At 38.6% G+C, this 16,392-nt stretch overlaps 1 protein-coding gene across 8 annotated transcripts in view; it reads right to left on the minus strand.

The window, feature by feature from the left end:
* Positions 1 to 16,392, minus strand: part of LOC138733740 (dual specificity protein phosphatase CDC14B-like) — a 58,569-nt gene that overhangs the window by 7,067 nt on the left and 35,110 nt on the right. For 7 of the 8 annotated variants that reach the window (XM_069881226.1, XM_069881230.1, XM_069881232.1 and 4 more), the window contains one exon: positions 2,264 to 2,380. In XM_069881226.1, the coding sequence (XP_069737327.1) occupies positions 2,264 to 2,380 (117 nt within the window). Of the gene's footprint in view, positions 1 to 2,263; positions 2,381 to 14,274; positions 15,402 to 16,037; positions 16,183 to 16,392 lie in introns of those variants that run through there. The other variant, XR_011339448.1, reaches the window with a different exon arrangement.

Here is a 16,392-nt window from a genome sequence, read left to right on the forward strand (position 1 = left end):
CTCCCTTTGTACTCGGCACTGGTGAGACCACACCTCGAATCCTGTGTTCAGTTCTGGGCCCCTCACCACAAGAAGGATGTTGAGGCTCTGGAGCGAGTCCAGAGAAGAGCAACAAAGCTGGTGAGGGGGCTGGAGAGCAGGTCTTACGAGGAGTGGCTGAGAGAGCTGGGGTTGTTTAGCCTGGAGAAGAGGAGGCTGAGGGGAGACCTCATTGCTCTCTATAACTACCTGAAAGGAGGTTGTAGAGAGGAGGGTGCTGGCCTCTTCTCCCAAGTGACAGGGGACAGGACAAGCGGGAATGGCCTCAAGCTCCACCAGGGGAGGTTTAGGCTGGATGTTAGGAAAAAATTCTTTACAGAAAGGGTCATTGGGCACTGGAACAAGCTGCCCAGGGAGGTGGTTGAGTCACCTTCCCTGGAGGTGTTTAAGGCATGTGTGGACGAGGTGCTAATGGGCATGGTTTAGTGTTTGATAGGAATGGTTGGACTCGATGATCCGGCGGGTCTCTTCCAACCTGGTTATTCTATGATTCTATGATTCTAAGTTCATGAAATTATACATGAAATCATACTGAAATGCCCATTAGAGGGACCAGCACCCTATTAGCCCCTCTCAGATATCAAGATAATTAAGAACTCCGGAAGTGTGACATTACTATTTAGGACAGATTTGATTACTGGGTTCAAGCATTAAATGTCTGAAATTCTTTGACAACAAAAGTTAGAAGAAAATAAACAGCATGTGGTATGAAATATTTTGGGTAGAAATTTTAGAAAATCCATTAAAATAAGAAGTAGTATATGAAGTTTGAGATCAACCTGATCCTTTGTCCTCAGAGTCACAAATCTGGCAATAGGCCTAAAAGATTACTTTTGAAATAACCATAATTTTTTATGAATTCTATTTTAAAGTTGTTGTTTCATCCTAAGAATGGGTATTCTTATCTCACACAACACAAAGGTCAACATGGAAGTGCATTTTCCAGGAACTGAAAGTCTCTGTTAAATTGCATGTATACAGCTACCAAGAGTTACAAGGAGCTTAAAACTTTGAGAGGCATGAAGAATAATAACAGCAATCAGAATCCCATCACTCTGTTTGGACCAAAAATGACACGGTGAAAATGATGCAAAATGGAGGAAAGCCACCAACCAACCAAACAGGAAAACCCCAAGAAATAGTTCAGATTTTTAATAAAATCTCTTTTTCTTAAAATGCATGTTATTTTTTAACATATTGTTATACAAATCAAAATGTAATTCACAGAGACACTACTAAAAATTCTCTGATTATGATTTACTGCAGTCTACTATTAATGACTATTTCCACTGCCTGATGGAATTTTCGTAACTTCTGTTACCTTCAAAGTAACTAAGAGGAAGGGAAAGAAAAGCTCTGTGGGGAAAAAGCTGCACAAGAGCTTGGAATTTTCAGTAGTATTTGTTCATCAAGCTACATAATTACTTTTTATGTTACTTGCCACCTTTTACTATTCCCAACAAAGGTAAGTCTCTTCAGCACCCAAGAGACCCATTCCAAAGTTTGTCACTATAAGCACAAGACAAATTCTGTAATCGGAAACTGTTTGGAAATGGTTTTAAGCTACACTCCCAGGCTTGTCTTTGATAATGACCTGCAGAGCTACTGTAGAGGGGCACGAATATGTATATGCACAAAGAAGTGTAGTAGTAGCGTGACACATGCTTCTGGGCCAAAAGGCACTTGCAATCTTGCATAAATCCATCCAAATTTAAAACATCATTAACCTTTACTGATCAGGTTCAGTTCAGATTATCAGTCATACTCTCAGCACAACATCTCATACCACTGAGCGCATGCATTTTATACACTTCACTTCTCCACTACTATTGCATTCCAGTTGTTCACCAAACTCCTCCTAGTTTTGACTTCATGTACTGATGAATTACTCATTTAGTGCTGTGAATAACCTTTCCACCTCTTACTCCAAGCAGAGTTTTGGTAAAGAAAGGCTTTCTATTGTTACCAAAAGTCCCTCATCTTCTGTAATTCTGACTCACATTAGGAATTACAATACAAAACTCTCAAAGTTGAAAGCCTTAGCAACATAAACAAATGACATAAGATTTCAGGTCCCAGATAGTCTCCGTACATGGCATAAAACATCTTCCATTGCTAGGATGAGGAGCTGAAGTGTGGCAAAAGCGCCTGTCAGCAATGGATGCCAGTTCAAAGTATTTGCCTATAAAACAGCTACTGGATCTGTAAAGAGGATAACTCTCACCTTTTTAAACTTTTTTTTCTTGCAGCAGACCTGGTAGTTCTTTTAGTAACGTCTGTACTGTCAGAAATGCTAGGTTCAGAGGTTTTATTTTTCTGAACACTGGACTGCAGAATTACTCTGAAAAGGGCAGGAAAAAAAGAAAGATTATATAACCTGAAAGTTTCTAGGAAAATACTGAAAAAAGGATGTTACAGCTACAACAGAGCTACAAAGTATCAGCTGGCTTCGCACAAATCATTCTGAAAGGGAAATTCTTCTGCCTGAAACACATCCTTCTCTTTAAAGCACCCTTGTTAAAATTATGGTAATGCAAGTTGTTATATTAGGAGCGTAGCTACTAATTTAGTTGGTTTGGGGGTGGGTTTTTTGCTTTCAAAGAATGGATTAAATTAATGGTTTTGAATTTCCTGTTAAGTTTTTGGAAGACAAAATGCTATGAGACTGCATTTTAAACTACTACAACAAAACAGAACAAAACAAAACAAAAATCTGAAATATGCAACAAAAACATACATTATTTTCCAGACTGATCCAGAAAGGAATTCAGAAAAAAACGCAAATAATTCTATTTGTGAAGATCACGGTCTAAGTCTCCTGCAATTAACTATGAGGTATTTCCTTCAAATACAGTAGCCTAGGAAAATCAGTGCATATTCTGACATTTTGTGCTTACAGAGAATTACAACACTATATTCAAACTCAGCTTAATATGCTGGTTGTGCTCAACCGCTTCTCTGGAAGGCTCTAGAGCCATGTATCAATTACTTCCTAAACAGGAAGATAAATCCTAGTGTTGCTTACATCAAAAACAAAAGCACTGCAGATTGTGAAATGCAAACAACTGTTTTTATCCATCAGCCACCTGGCTTGAAGGAAAACCACATCTTCTGTACCTCTAAATACTTGTGGAGAAACTATAATACTATAGAGACAAAAAGTGACAATTGGTCAACAGAGTCCATAGGTATCTATTTAGTACATTATTTTATATGTCTGTTTCCTAGTCATTCCATCTATGCAAGGTTCCAAATACAAAACTATGCAGCATTTTAGAGATTCAGAACGAAGAGTAACTTAGCTATTACTGTTTTGTTCCCTGCTGTTATCTTCAGTGGCTTCACTGAGTCCATCTGTGTCAGCAGACTATATTACACTAGAAATCAAAACCTTCATTAAGTTGTATAAACTGCAGTGTGCTTGCTTAATACTCTACAGAAACTGTTTTCAAGGAATCCTAGATATCAACATCAAATATATCTTCTGGAGCAAAAGCAGACAAGCAGACATTGGAGAAAAGGAGAGTATTTTTATACTCAAGAAATATCATCAAAACCAGAAATGGAAAGAACACCCCTATGCTTTCACTGTTTCAGATGGATTTGATACCAGAATTAGAGTATAAAGTGGAGATAACACAAATTTAATCTAAAATAAATTCTTTACAGATTTTTCCTGATCAACAGCCTTATTTACCACAAACTCCTATGTTATTTAGCAAACATAATCACAAAGTTTTAAATTTTAAATTTCTACTTGAACAAGTCTCTCTCAGTATTTCAGACGTGAAAAATCTTTTAACTTGACTGGAAAAAATCCAAACCAAACTGTCTTCTCTTCCTCTGAGATAAGATACAAGATTGTAATGGGACATACTATCAAAATGCAAAGTAGATTCTACGGTAAACGCAACACATGCAAAGTTGCAGGAACTGGTTATTGGAAAGGCTGAAAACAAAACCAGATGCCTTTGACAACATATGCTTCCATGGACAACATAAATTCTTCTAAAAAAAAAAATCTGTTCTCCTTGCATGTCGAAGGTGAAAACATTCAAAAATTCCAAGCTCACTTTATAATTTCTATTGTGCTTGTGAACCAGTTCTAACAAGTTCTAATATTAAGACTTAAAATTCTCTTTTGAGTGCCAGTCATCATACAACATGAATAAATGTGGCTACTCACTTTCAACTAAGATTTAAAAGTTACACCAGTGATGAAAAAAACTTGCATTGTACCTTTTAGCAGTGCCACCAGCAACTTCCAGGACTGAATGGAAAGGTACAAAGGTCCCTTAACCCAGTAACCTTTAGTCACCTAATATAAGCATGACCAAACCATGGCACGTGCTACTTGGTTAGTGCTCAGGCAGACAGGAATAAGGAAAAATTATGTTTTCTCCTGAAATACATACATACAATGTGACACTACACAAAATGCATGCTATGTTCATACAAAAGAAAGCAAAAGTTATTGGAACACAGATACATCTAATGGTTATAATCTTTCTGCGTCCATTCTTTCCAGACACCAGAATTTCAGAAAACAGGTCAGTACACAAGGCTTAAACCCATACACCTATGCCATACAGACTGAAACACTATGAAGCGTTATGATACCATCTTGCATAAACACTTAAATATTCACCTTTTCAATGCACCACAGGTAAGTCCTCAATTCCCACAAAACTTACTTTTATCTGATTAAAACAAGAAAGAAAAGAAAAGAGATTCTGAATGGGAACGATGACTTATAATCACCGTATAGAAGTGCACCTTAAAACCAGATCAACAACATCATCATCCACTTAAGACCACTGTATTTATCAAAGGGTAGGTAGAAAAGGGGCTGGCTTATGGGATCAGCTCAGAGCCAGCTGTGAGCACGGCAGAACTTTTAACACCACCTGCTCTTCAGTAGATATGTCATTTGTACATGCGATACACAACTTCACACACTACCCAAGAGTAAAGATTAACTGAAATCTCTGTGAACGAAACATCTGCTGAATGATCAGACGTATCTCAACCAGACTAAAATTTTACACTTCCAAGGATGATAAGACTTCAAGGAAAACAGATGAGGTCCCATTTATACTATCTTCTTATGTGGTGTTACAACTAAACACCCAGAGCTGTCTTCAGGCCTAGAACTGTCAGTTTAGGAGCAGTAACAGTGCTATCTGAGATTTTTTTAGTAAGCTACTGCATATATATTTAATATAAGAGAAGAAGCTGTCTTTTATGTATGGATTTTTGATTTAATGCAATCAGACTAGCAGCCTCACCTGACAGCATGTTTGACAGATAGGTTTTATAACAGACATGAGATGAGGCTATAGTGGAGGAAATCCTCCCAAAATCTCAGCACTGAAAAAAAACCAAACCCAAACTGTATTAGAGAAGGTGAGACCTTCAGGACACCTATCTTACTGCTTTGTAACTGTTCATGTAAAATAACATGTCATGCTGTACATGAAAACAATCAGCTTCCAGAAACATCAAAGGAAAGTTCATCTGATGTACACAAAGATGTTCTAACTCAATGAAGTCATAATTTTTTTAAAAAAAGAAAGAAAAAGCAGAATGCTTCCTGAATGCAGGCTACAGGATGCTGTAATAGCCATACTACTAAAATAGGTAAGCTATATATTGTATGAAGTTTTCATCTCCAGTTAATCCGTAGTGGAATCATCACTTGGTAGTTTTCAACCTAATATACTCCTCAAACTCTAGACTAGTTTATACACTGTCTTATTCAAGCTAGCATATTAGTCTTCAAACAGATCAAAACTAACTTAAACGGTTAGTAGCAGCACCTTTTAAATAGTTCACTACCTCTTGTCACCATTTAACTCAGTGTGGGGTTGGGGAGACAGGTACACCACCAGGACAAAAGCCCAAACCCCACAACCCAAGACAAAGTTCACAAAACTTGAAATGCCAACAATATGCCTTGGAGAGAAATCAATCTACACAATAAGTAGTTTTACAAGAAAAATTACCACAGTATCCTAGGGAAGGATGAAGGGAAGAGAGGTCACACAGAAGCATGTCTTCTTTGACCTGTGAGAAGTACTTTATACTTCCTAAGAATACCTGGTTTGCGAGGTCTGAGAAACGCAATATTGCTTTCTCCTTCAAGACCTCCTGATTCTTCGGCAAAAGGGCCTGAAACCTCTACCACTGTTCCATGTCATCAATAGAACAACAAGTGACTGATACTCTTCAGTCTACAGGGCTCCAGCCAACAGGGTTGCCAGGCCCATCCAGAGAAATTCAGGATCGTAATTGACAATCTGATGTCTTACAACACAAGGAACACTAGCTGCATAATGGAGTGAATGTTAGACTAGCTTTAAAGAAAAGCTTAATTGTTTTCTTTTCTGACGGAGACCAGCTCACAGGGACGTCTTAGAGAGACTACTGCTCTGGTGGCAAGTAGCAATTCTTTATTCCTCAACCAGAGTTTTTATACTCTCCTGGGAGAGCTTGTCAGTTTCTACCAAGCTTGAGTGCACTGTTTACATTACTGCTATTCTTACCTTGAGAACACAAGTTCTGCAAGTTCTACAAGTGAGGAACTACGTGTCCATCCAAGGATTCACACATTATTCTGTTTGTGCTGGTCTTATCTTAGACCTGCAGGTGTTCTTGAAATATATTTAACTTGGGTCCTGGAATGATGAGAAACTAAACGTGTTGCCAAGAGCCCTGATAGTCCACATCCTCCCTTTCAGGAGGAGCAGCTTTTGTTGTTGGCATGATATTCTGTTCCTGACCCTTTCAGGCCAGACAGAATATTGCTCTCCAGGCTTTTGGCTTTCACTATTCTGTTTTTGACCCTTTCAGGCCCTCAGAATGTTTAATAGTTCTCCTCATTCCACTCTTTCTTATTTGTTAAATTGAAAGTGGTATTGGCTTGTCCTTAATATGTTCCAATTTAATTTTTCTCAAATCTACTATTACTTGTCGGAATTGTTTTATGATAAGTCTTAGTACATATGGACAGACAAGTAGTCCCAACAAGATTACAACAGCAATTATTATCAGGCCGTAAATTCCTTGTTTGAAAGATTCAAAAGACGGAAAAGCAGATTTTAAAGCATTGACAAAAGTTTCTGTCTGTTCAGCCATAGATAGATCTATCTTATGAGAATTTAACATATCTTGAATATGTTGCCTCAATTCGTCCAGGTTCAAAGAAGTATTGGCATTATCCCAAATGCCTTGTAAGTGACTTTGGACTTTCTGCCATGAGAATACAGTGCAATTATATTCCACTGGAGTTACACAAATAGTACGATACTTTACATGGCACAAAAGGGATTCTTGAGTTGCTAAGATCTGCAATTGTCTCCCCATAATATCAACAGTATCTTTAAGCGAATTCAAACGTAGTTCAATTTTCTCATCCCAATTGACTTGATTTTGGAATGCCTTTGATATGTTTATTGATAGCTCATTGACATTCGTGGCTGTTTGAATACTTGTGGCCAAAGAAATGGAGGCTACTGTTGTTACAGTAATAACAGTAATTAAGGCTGCAATTCCTGCTATTATTAGTCCAATCATTCTCTTATGCCGGTGCATGAGTTGCTGCGTTGCCTTTTCCAATATTTCTGATCCTCTATCCGCATATCAATTTTGTGATAGATTGACAGGTAAATATACATAATCAGGCTGTTTTACCAATAAAAAGGAATTACTAGTGCTGTTTATGCAATTGGAAATTTGACAGTTGGTACAATTAACTGTATTATTAATAATGGTCAACATTCCACTTAGGAACGCATAAGGTTCTGGAACACAAGCCCGCATATAAAACTCAGTGACATTTTGTGTCTCTCTCATTGCCCATACTGATCCTATTTGAGTCCATGTAATATTTAGTTTTTTTGCCTTAACTTTTCCAATGGCGGCAACAGCCTTCCATAAATTAGAATAGAATGTACGATTATTTTTTGTCCATATTCCAGAAACTAAATTTATTGGCCGCAACTGTTTATTAATTATATTCCAGTCACATAGAGATGTATTTGAACATGTTGTTTCATTAGCATGACACACTCTCCAAGATGGTACAAAATCCATCTTTGGAGGAGATAAATTTTGACATGGGAGAATACGCGGTGGGGGTACTCCAGAACCTTTACTTCCATTTGTAAAATTTGGATAATAAAAATCTAAAGCCCAATGAATCCCTGCCGACACATTACTGTTCCAATCACGCTGAACAATCACTTCTTCACACAATAATTCAGTATGATTAGTCTGAAAACACATTGGATTTCCATCTATTTTTCCAGAAAAGTTAAAGTTTGCTGAAAAGGCCGTAATATGTTTATCAGAATATTGTCCCATAAATATAGTCTGATTATTGTATACAGGTATGTCCACTGGTTCTTCCCATGTGACTGGATGGATAACAGGAGGATTGGGGACAAAAGCCCAATAGGTTTCTGCCTTACATCCGTGTTGTATCAGCCATAGGGTGCTCAGCGGCATTGCTACCAACCGGATCCTCGTCTCCCAGTCTCTGCTCAACGACAGTCTTTGCATTCGTCTCCGCAGCTTTCCCATTTTTGTTTTTGGCATGTTGGACGCACCGTTCCGGAATCCACCGGGGTGAGGTTTCATCTGTTGGAAAAACACAAACATACCCTCTGCCCCAGATTAGTACCGGATCAGGACCACGTATTTTTCCATCCATTGGATCTTTCCAATATATCTCAGGCTTATTGTTATTTTTATAATCCCAATGTCTGTCAGCAGCAGACTGACCATCTTCGTCCAATGTTAAAAAATTCAGAACAAATAAGGCATGTGATAATAAGGAAAATGGGGTATTCTTTATTCCCCATGTCCCCCTTTTTAGTTTATTAATTTGAGTTTTTAAAAGGTGATTGTATTTCTCAACTATACCTTGTCCTTGTGGGTTATACGGAATGCCTGTCTTGTGTTGAATAGAAAATTGTTGACAAAAGGTTTTGAATCCTTGACTAATGTAGGCAGGGCCATTGGCAGTTTTTATCATTTTCGGAATCCCCATAACACTAAAGCAATGAAGTAAATGTGTACATACGTGTGATAATTTCTCCCCTGACAGAGCAGATGCAACGAAAAATGTGAAAAAGTGTCTATGGTGACATGAACATACGAAAGTTTCCCAAAAGCTGGAATATGAGTAACGTCCATTTGCCATAAATCATTAGGCAACAAGCCTCTAGGGTTAACGCCGTAGTGAGGGGCAGGCAATAATGGAGCACAAAAGGAGCAATCTTTAACGATCAATCGTGCTTGTTCTCGTGTAATATTACACATTTTTCTTAAGGTACAGGCAGATAAGTGATGTAATTCACGGAGTTGTTTAGCCTTACATATATTATATACTTGCGGTTTTGTCAGATCATCAGCTAATTGATTGCCTTGTGCCATAGGACCAGGCAGATTAGAATGACTACGAATGTGCCCCACAAAAACCGGGCAGTCCCTTTGCAGCAACAGGGACTGTATAAGACTTAAATGCTGTTGAATGAAAGTTACTTTAGAATGTATCATTGGTACTGTTTCAAGCATACACAGAGCCTGTACAATATACAAACTATCAGTAATAATGTTCAAAGGTTGCGCATATTTTAGTAATGCCTAGTAAACAGCATATAGTTTAGCCATTTGTGCAGAAACATCCTGTAAAATCCAAAAAAAATGATCAGGCGGTGCTAATAGTACAGCACGACCATTTGAAGATCCGTCAGTATATACAGGCAAAGGATCCTGTAAAGGTGCTTGTTTTACAATTTTGGGAAAAACAATGGAGTGATATGTTGCAAAACTGAGTAATTTGTTTAATGGGTACTTGTTAGATATTTCTCCTGGAAAATTTGCAAGGGATAAGGCAAAGTCATCCATCATATTGAGCAACCATGTAATTTGATCAGGTTTATAAGGCAAGATAATTTTTACTGGCTCTTTTCCAAGATAAGTTATACTTAGTTTTCGACCTTGTTGCACACACTCTGCAACTTTATGGGGGTACGATTTTAAGACAACATTCTGACCATGACGGCCATGAATCCAACAGAGGATTCCGTCCTGATACAATACTCCTGTAGGAGATAGTTTAGTGGGAAGAATAATTAATTCCCAAGGCTTATTTATGTCAGCATAATTTAATCTCGCATCTGTCATGGCCTTTTCTACTTTTGTCAAGGCTTGAGAGGCTTCCTCAGTCAAGCCACGAGGGGAATTAGGGTCAGGGTTTCCTTCCAATATCTTAAATAAAGGGCTGAGGTCTGAAGTGTTGAGTTTCAGAAACGGCCGTATCCAATTAATGTCACCTAAAAGTTTTTGGAAATCATTCAAGGTTGTTAGATGTCGTACTGAAAGAGCAATTTTCTGTGGTGGAAAATACTTAGGATACAATTGAAATCCTAGGTATTTGAAGGGAAAGGTTCGCTGTATTTTATCTTGGGCTATCTTCAGCCCATTTCGCTCTAATTGTTGTTCCATGTGAGAATAGGCTGCTGTCAGTAATTCCACAGATTCAGCAGCCAGCAAAATATCATCCATATAGTGAATGCAAATTAATGTTGGAAAACACAATCTAGTTTGTTCAAGACTTTTGTTTACAAATTTCTAACATAAAGTGGGACTACTAGCCATACCTTGAGGTAAAACTTTCCATTGATATCGGTCCATAGGTTCGCTGTAATTGACAGAAGGAACGCTAAAAGCAAATCTCTGGCAATCATCGGGATCTAACAATATTGTATAAAAACAGTCCTTTAAATCAATTATTATTTTCTGATAATTTGGTGGTATTGCCATAGGGCTAGGTAGCACAGGTTGCAAAGCTCCCATAGGGTGCATAGTCTTATTTACTGCCCGAAGATCCTGTAACAATCTACATTTCCCTGTTTTCTTTTTCACTACAAATATAGGAGAATTCCATGGAGAAGTAGATGGTTCAATAATGCCATGACTGGGTAAATGGATGTCAATACTTTCTGGATAATCTATTAGATCTACTTATAAATTCAAAATATTTGCTACGCAGCACTTAGCATATTCTTTTGTCATTGGGATATAAATGATTGTTGAGCCTTGGCCTAATAACTGAACACTTCTTTTTCTTCCTTTAGTGATTATCATTATAATCATTTCAAATTTAGTGAATATGGTTTTTGGGGTTAATGTGGTAAAATATCCACTGAATAATTTGTAATGAAGCTTTTGAATTTTCGTCTATTATTGCCTCAATTATCCCTAAAGGTTGTCTACACTAGGACCCAGCAATTGCTGACGAGCAACATTGGAATGCAGAGTGTTCTCACAACATTTTCCTAGAAAGATAACACCGTTAACTCCTTTAGACTGCTGCAAAGCTGAAAGAAAGAAAAAAAAACTTAGAAGGGTGGGAGGGCGGGGGGGGGCACTCACACACACACAGCTGCATGCCCTGCTAGGCACCTCAAAACTTTCCCTTTTACTAGGCATTTTAAAACTTTTCCTTCTGAAGCCTTTCATTCCAAAGATTCCCAGGTAAATTTACCTGTTTGCCGGCTTAGTGGACATTTGAGATTGAAAGGTCCCAGAGATGTATTTTCAAGGTCAATCAAAGCCAATTTCTGAGTCTTACATATGTTTGAAGTACTTCAAACACACACACACATATGCATACAACCACTCATTTCTCAGCTAGCTGAATACATTCATACAATGTTGGTTATTACTATTGGATCCAAAATTTTTCCATGTTACGGATATTTAAATTACACACGGTACCGGAAATAACCTTAAAATACATAGATGCATTATCTAATAAGGCTTATATCGATTGTCTAACAAATATTTCACTTATGGTAGTCTTTTGTAGTTTCTGTATTGATAGAATCACGGACTGGTCAGTTGAACCACAGCCTCTGTCTCTTCATGGGGTACAACTGCTGAAAAACAAATCAGTTGAATGATTCTAGTGCCCTTTGATATAAAGTCAGAAGGCATAGGCATCCAAACTATTACTTGCATCGCTCTCATAAAGTCGGCATCAGTCAATTCTGGTAAAACAAGCAATCTTTGTAACAGGTGATCATGCAATTAACAATGCACTAAGTCCATCTTTGCATTCTTCTAGGCTGATCGTTTAAGCAACACTTATCTAGCGGTGATATTGTCTGCTTGCTTATCTAGGGTCTCTTGTAGTTCGTCTAGAAAAGTCATGTAATAAATGCCATTTTCTAGATTTCTTTTTTATCACAAATACGGGTATGTTCCAAGGACTATTAAATGGGACTGTATGCCCGTGATCTATTTGCTCTTCCACTAAATTTTGAAATGTACCCAATTTTTCACTCGTTCATGATTCCAATGTCTATTCCCATTGCATTTAACACATCTCTCCCCCACAAGATTAGCGGAACGTGCACAACTAAGGGTTACACTACATTTCAACATAAGAGGCTGAGTTTATAGGGACTAAGCCAAATGTATTTCAGGGATTCTAATGGACTCAAATCTTTGTGAGCCATGCTCTACAGAGTCAGCTTGGAACACAGCTGCTTTGAATAAAATTAAATACACTATCCAGCTATCTGTTGGTATTAATACTAGTGGAAATGGTGTTCATAACACTAGTGGAGACAGCATCCATACTCTTGCTTAAATCGTTCCAGTACAGCCTGCATTAATGACCCCAGGTAAAACAAAGATTCCCAATGGAATTATTGACAATCATTCTAATTACAAGTTAGTAAAGCCACCCCCCAATGGTCCGTTTACGTTCCGTGGTATTGTGTGAAGTGCAGACGATTGCAGCACCACTGCGATGGTGGTGATCACGTCTATCTCGGTGGTGCCTCTGGTTCTTGCTCTGAGGTGAGAGCTACTGCTTGCTGCGGAGGCATTTGTGTCGGTACGCGCCTCCGAACCATGCTTTGCTCCTGGTTTTCTGACAATACTGTCCTGTTCTTATCCCATTTTGATTTACACCAACTGGCAAAATGTTTGCCCTTTCTACACCGAGGGCAGATTCTAGGCCCTCTCTCCTGGCGTTGTGTGTGGCAGTCTCTTTTAAAATGTGTCTGTTTGCCGCGTCTCTGACAGAATGTATTTCTGCCCCAGATTACAGTCAGAGCAGCAGCTACCAGCTGTGCTTGACAGGTAAATGATCCCAGCTGTTGTTGTAGGTAATTGAGCCACTTCTTATCATATCTGTTAACAGGCCCTTCTGTAACGCTGAAACTGCTTGGTTTCGTGGCGGCAGTGGTGGTGGCGAGCGGCCGGAGCGGAGCTCCGGGACCCCGGGGAGGGGGGGAGGGGGGCGGCAGGGGGCGAAGAAGGAAAAGCATCCAGAGACTTAGAACGGGGAAGCGAAGGATACAGTCGTTTAATGGAGGAGCATGTTTCTCTTACCCACTTTTCATCACCTGTGTCTCCTCTTAAACATTCTTTAACCAGAGACCACAAGGTGAAGGCATCAATAGGGACCTTTTCAGGCCCATGAATAGTATAATAGCTTTGAATCTTATCTCCTACCTTATTCCAAGTTTCAATATTAATTGTACCGTCTTTAGGAAACCATGGACAAACTTCTTGTACGAAATCTAAAAAATGATCAACTTGTTTTCTTGTAAGTTTTATCCCCCTAGCACAAAGCAGGGACGTTAACATACTTGCAAAAATATTACGTTCATTACTCAAAGCAATTCCCATTTTTGTCGTCTGCCTCAAAATCCCTTGTCCTCGCCCTTGTTTTCAACTCGCCAACCGCGGCTCGTGAAGGTGAGCGACGTCCTGTCCTTTAGCAACCGAGTATCCCGGGTTTCGGCACCAAATGACGGAGACCAGCTCACAGGGACGTCTTAGACAGACTAGACGGACTACTGTTCTGGTGGCAAGTAGCAATTCTTTATTCCTCAACCAGAGTTTTTATACTCTCCTGGGAGAGCTTGTCAGTTTCTACCAAGCTTGAGTGCACTGTTTACATTACTGCTATTCTTACCGTGAGAACACAAGTTCTGCAAGTTCTACAAGTGAGGAACTACGTGTCCATCCAAGGATTCACACATTATTCTGTTTGTGCTGGTCTTATCTTAGACCTGCAGGTGTTCTTGAAATATATTTAACTCGGGCCCTGGAATGATGAGAAACTAAGCGTGTTGCCAAGAGCCCTGATAGTCCACATCCTCCCTTTCAGGAGGAGCAGCTTTTGTTGTTGGCATGATATTCTGTTCCTGACCCTTTCAGGCCAGACAGAATATTGCTCTCCAGGCTTTTGGCTTTCACTATTCTGTTTTTGACCCTTTCAGGCCCTCAGAATGTTTAATAGTTCTCCTCACTTTTCTTGGACACAGACCAGCATTGTAGGGTTGTCAGTTCTGGGTATGTGGCAGCAGCCCCAGTAACCTGATTGCTTGGATTGTTACTCATTTAAAACATTATGGTCTCTTCTCTTTCCCTCTACATAGGGAGTTTTTAGACAAAACAGAAATCTTAAGTGAAAGAAAGGATGATAGAGTGATATTGATCTTACAGTACAGGAAAAAAGGGACAGATAATTTTTTTTTTTTTAACCTATGTTTAGAAATCTGAGGCCTGACTTCTGGAAAACAGACAAGAAATACTGCTACATTTGGTGTAAAATTTTGAAAACAAGCATCTCATCTAAATATATTTTTGACAAAGTTAGGGAATGGGAAAAAATGGGAAAAAAACCCCAAACCACAGCTAGAATCACCTCTTATTCTTTTCCTCCAAAAGAATAGATTAAGATGACCTCAGCTAAGTCTAACGGGATAAATACGTTGTGTACAAGTCCCTCAATTCTCATTCTTTAGTTATTAGGTCATTTACTTCAGAAGAGGGAGTCCCATGCTTTTTATAAGTGAGGGAAAAAACATTGCAAGAAAGATAGAAACTCATAACTTTAATGTTCTGCCAGGAAAGAAAGCCTTTTCTTACTTAGTACTCTAGTGTAAAACATTTTTTCTGACCTATTCTTTCTCTGAGAGCACTGAAATTTCAAGTGTTCACCTGAAGTAACCATTTTGCTTTGAGGATGGTGGTGGTGGAGCAGCTCTAGTGAGATGCAGTAGCAAGTAAAAAGTTCTGTTTGGGTTTCCTGACAATTCTGCATGCTGCTGAAGTTTTGTTTGGCCAAAGATGGAAGCTGTCACATGACGGAAATATTGCACCTTTTAAGTGGAGGCAAGGGATAGTAGTCAACACAGCCACTCTGATGAAAGCAGGGTGGGGAAAGAGTGAAAACAACATTTGAGGAACTAAAATGCTTTTAATGCCTTACTCAACAGCTCCTGAATCCAAATAACAGAAAGAAGGGATTCAAGTAGTCTCATAAGGCTCTATAAAAAAAAAAACAATTGAGAACAAAATAAGATGAAAGCAAGTAAACAAGCGAGCCTTGACCTAATACTGCTAATACTGCCTCACCTTCTTCTACATTAAGAGGGAAAAAAAAAGCCCCACTTTACTGCCTCTTATGACACATAATACTACAATCTCTTAGTAAAAACAAAGACCTCCTGATATCTCTATCCAAGTCTAATTTCGGGTATTTTACATGAGTAAAACCATCCTTTAGGAAACTAAGCTCCTCTGCAAGTTCATGAATTTCAAAGTTAAACAGGAGCTACAATCTTCATTTGCAATACACAAAGAAAAGGATCATATTTTAAAGCAGTACTTTTTCCTTTTTACAAACACAGTTTTGTTTATTTGCAGCAGCATGCAGAGAAAAAAAGGCTGCAAAATTATAAATTAACTGAATTATAAAAGCTCTGCATGTTTTTGTATTGCAAGCCAGCCATAAAAATCACTCAGTTATTCCAAATAATATATACAAAAATACAACAAAGCCAGAGCAATGAAATTCACTCTTGCAACAAGCCAGTAAGAAACATGATATGAAAACATGCATTTATGAGACATACTAGACAGAAAGTGTGAGCTATTGTAGAGAAATGGAATGGGACACTTACACAGTGGTTCTCTCTCAGGGGGTCCTGATGGTTACTATGTTCTTAAACCATCTAGACAGAATAGCAGGCTGGCAGAAGGGAGCCACGTACAATCCACCAGATGACAATGCTACACAGTGTAGCCACCAGCATAGCTAGGAGCCATCTAAAAAAGTGGGTGGAGGGGGAGGAAAAGATGAACAAAAATTCAAAGCAAAAGCTATTGGTGCATTTTAGCTTGTTTCAAATTCTTCAAAAGCATACTGCTTTACAACCTTTGCCAAGCATTTTCTTGCATATTCTATGACTGTAACAAACCATGCAACCATAAATTGCCAAATGTAGTATCCAGGTATTGCTGAAATCAAAGCAAATT

The sequence above is a fragment of the Phaenicophaeus curvirostris genome, chromosome Z (assembly GCF_032191515.1).
Source record: "Phaenicophaeus curvirostris isolate KB17595 chromosome Z, BPBGC_Pcur_1.0, whole genome shotgun sequence".
Classification (NCBI taxonomy): Eukaryota; Metazoa; Chordata; class Aves; order Cuculiformes; family Cuculidae; genus Phaenicophaeus; species Phaenicophaeus curvirostris.